A 3,912-nucleotide genomic window follows, 5' to 3' on the forward strand; every position below is an offset into this window, starting at 1 on the left:
AGAAAAGCACTATCACGTGACCTTATTAAGGGCTGTGATTGGTCAGTTTGCGTTCTGGCGGGAACAGTACGAAGCAGTTGCCGCTTCAAATAATAATTAGTCATGTGATGACAGGGAAAGACGTTTTCTACTACGCCCGAACTTGATTATATTTATAACAGCGAGAGAAGATGGCTTCTTTGTATATAATGGCGATCGAGATGTTAGTTTCACTACATATATATATATATATATGTATGTATGTATGTGTTTGTGTTTGTCCCCCCCAACATTGCTTGACAACCGATGCTGGTGTGTTTATGTCCCTGTAACTTAGCAGTTTGGCAAAAAGACCGATAGAATAAGTACTGAGCTTACAAAAAATAAGTCCTGGGGTCAATTTGCTTGACTAAAGGCAGTGCTCCAGCATGGCTACAGTCAAATGACTGAATCAAATAGAATAAAAGAATATATATATACATACATACATACATACATACATCAAGGAATTATGAGAGGGGCAGGGCATTTGTGTCAGAGGATGAAAGTCAGAGTGTGACAAAGAAATAAAGAGACAGAAGCAGGTGTCTTTCCACAACAGAGGGGGCAATTAGAGGAGGTGGTCCAGTATCAAATGATGAAAGGTTAGAGTATAACAGAGAAACAGAGAGGTAGAAATAGGTGTCTTGCTATAGAGGAGGTACATGGTTACCTAGTGAAAGAGAGAGAGGGAGGTACAGAAAGAGGCCAGAAACAAGTGTGCTGATGTAAAGGTGATACTTGGTTACTTAGAGGAAAAACAAGAGGAGGGAGAGAGTGACCAAAGGGAAAGAGAGAGAGTAGGAAACAGCAAAAGTGTAAGAGAGAGTAGAAGAGAGATGGTGTAGTGCTTTGGTATACTCACAAGTAACAAGAATATGAACATAGAACCTGGTTAAAAAAATACAGAATGGGTGTGGATGGTGGGGTGTATAGGGAGCAGTGAGGGCAAGAAAGGGGATTGGAAAACAATCATAATGTATGAGGAGGAAATGTGAGGAAGAGAAAGATGCAATTAGAAGAGGAGTTGTAGTTTGATTTCTTAGGGTAGAGAGGGTGAAAAGAGTGTTGTTACATGTGAGTGGGACACAACTCTTCTACACTCAGTTTTGTGGACGGGTTTTCCCTAGGACCTCATATCGCCAAGCATCTCGGTCTACTGTCATTTCCTCTATGAGGCCCAACATCCTAAGATCGGTCCTCACCACTTCATCCCATGTCTTCCTGGGTCTCCCTCTTCCACAGATACCATCCACTTTCAGCAGCAGACACTTCTGTATACAGCTGTCTTCACTCATATGCATCATATGTCCAAACCAACACAGTCTCCTCTCTTGCACACTACGTTTAATCCCTCTTATGCCTAACTTTTCTCTTTCTTGACACAGCTGTGCTTTGTTAGTCATGCACACTGATGTTGCAAATCCAATGGAGCATACTATCTTCATTCTTCTCCACTCTACACATATCCTCCGCAGTCAGATCCCATGTCTCACTATCGTGTAACATAGCCATTACCACACAAGCACTGTACAACCTACCCTTCACTTCTAGTGAGAGTCTGCTTGCTGCCAACAGGGGTCATAGTTTTCTGAACTTCCTCCACCCTATTCTTATTCTAGAAACAATACTTTCAGAGCATATATTATATATATTATATACATATGCACATATTTACATAAATAACAGGTTTCATTCACTTCTGTCTTCTAAAAGTTACTCAAGATGCTGCATGCTAGGACTGAATCTGACACCTCTTGGTTGTAAAGCGTGCTTCCTAACCATGCAGCCATTCCTACACACACACACTGTACAGTTACTTATCAAAACTGCTTTCTCTTTCAGATGTCCCAAATGCACCTCTGAAGAATCTTGATGCTCCATCATTTTCTACCTTCTTCAAGATGTCTGTAGATAATACAGCATCTGATAAGAGTTCTAAAAGTGAGAAGAATTTAGTTGGCTCCAGTTTGGCTGGGAAGTTACCAAATAATAAAAGAAAGAAGAACGAGAAACATGTTTGTGAGTTGTTTTAGTTTACTCAGAATGTGTGTGTGTGTCTGTATATGTACATAAGTGTGTCTATATGTACATGATGTATATATGTTCATGTGTATATGACTGTGAAGAAGAGAGGTAAAACCAATTGAATCAGTTCAGGATGTTACATGTATTTTTTTTGTGTTTGTTTTTAGTGACCTTGGAAGATTGGAAAGTAAAACTTAATTATATTAGGATTTAGACATGAGCGTAATCGTTACCAGTGTCGCCTTCTAGCACTTGTGCTGGTGGCACGTTAGAAAATCATTCGAGCGAGGTCGTTGCCAGTGCCGCTGGACTGGCTCCCGTGCAGGTGGCACGTAAAAAACACCTTTTGAGCGAGGCCATTGCCAGTACCGTGTGACTGGCCCTCGTGCCGGTGGCATGTAAAAGCACCCACTACACTCTCAGAGTGGTTGGCGTTAGGAAGGGCATCCAGCTGTAGAAATTCTGCCAGATCAGATTGGAGCTTGGTGCAGCCTTCTGGCTTGCCAGTCTTCAGTCAAATCGTCCAACCCATGCTAGCATGGAAAGTGGGCGTTAAACGATCATGGTGATGATGTATATGTATGTGCATATACAAGTGTGTACTTGGTGTATGTGTATAAAATTCATGTTCACTTAAAGTTGGTCAGCTCCTGTCTAGAACAGATCTATGATCGAAAGTATTTCAGCTGTGACTTTATATATACTTGGTTCTTTGTTGTACTCAAGAAGTCCTGTCCTCCACAGCAGAAGTGTTAATGCTACTCCCTCTGCTGAAGAGGATTGGCCTGCAAGAGTCTTGTGCTGGTGCCAAGTAAAAGCACCTGTGCTAGTGCCACGTAAAAATATCACTTTTTGAAAATGAATTTTTGTAAATATTTAAATGTACTGTACTATTTCTTAGAGAGAATCCAAAAAAAAAGAAACATTTTGATATTGCGTTTGGGAAATTTGAATGAATATTTTACGAAATATGACAATTTGAATGGTCAACAAATTGGTCGAAATTTTGCCTAATTTGTATAAATGTAGCTATATTTGTGTGATGTCATATTTTTGAAACTGAGGTGACAGCTTCAAATTACACAAGTGACCATGGTATAGTAGTTGCCTAATTTTTTTTTCAGGTTCTTGGAAAGAAAACATTTTTGGCAATATTTTAGATATTGGTGCAGGTGTGGCTGTGTGGTAAGAAGCTTACTTCCAGACCACATGGTTCTGGGTTCAGTCCTACTGCATGGTACCTTGAGCAAGTGTTGTGTATTATAGCCTTGGGCTGACCAAAGCCTTGTAAGTAGATTTGGTAGATGGAAACTGAAAGAAGCCCGTTATATATTTATGTATATATTTATGTGTGTGTGTTTGTGTGTCTCTCCCCACCCCCATTGCTGGACAACCGATGTTGGTGTCCTTGTAACTTAGTGGTTCAGCATAAGTGACTAATAGAATAAGTACCAGGCTTACAAAGAATAAATCCAGGGGTTACCTATTTTGTTACATGTCACAAATAGTTGCTTTTTTGCAATGTCTTCAGACCTAGCTAAATCCAAAGCTTCAAGCCACAGGAACTTGAGTTTTGGCACATTTATAATAGGTATGGGGTTGATAAATTGTGAGACATGACAGCATTTCCATAAAAAATTAATTACTCTATTAAAAATGTCTATAAATGGTGGAATTTCAGACCAGGACTCCCACATAAATTGGGTTTTCTGTTTTGATGGGGAGTTTCCCTATTTTTTTTTTCTCACCATGGCCTTGAAAATTACGAAAATAAAAATTTGAGAAAATTTGTGGCTTTTTTTTTCATCCCCATCCCCAGACTGATTTAGGCCAATTTTTTTGGCACTTAGCATTTAAAAAGCAATT

The 3,912-nt window shown here is 39.6% G+C and overlaps 1 protein-coding gene across 1 annotated transcript in view; it reads left to right on the forward strand.

Annotated features, from left to right (window-relative positions):
• The window catches only part of LOC106870293 (ATPase family AAA domain-containing protein 5), a 79,064-nt gene that overhangs the window by 43,948 nt on the left and 31,204 nt on the right, over positions 1–3,912 (forward strand). The window contains exon 11 of the mRNA XM_014916318.2: positions 1,864–2,040. Within this exon, the coding sequence (XP_014771804.2) occupies positions 1,864–2,040 (177 nt within the window). The remainder of the gene's footprint in view (positions 1–1,863; positions 2,041–3,912) is intronic.

Source organism: Octopus bimaculoides, chromosome 21, assembly GCF_001194135.2.
Source record: "Octopus bimaculoides isolate UCB-OBI-ISO-001 chromosome 21, ASM119413v2, whole genome shotgun sequence".
Taxonomy (NCBI): Eukaryota; Metazoa; Mollusca; class Cephalopoda; order Octopoda; family Octopodidae; genus Octopus; species Octopus bimaculoides.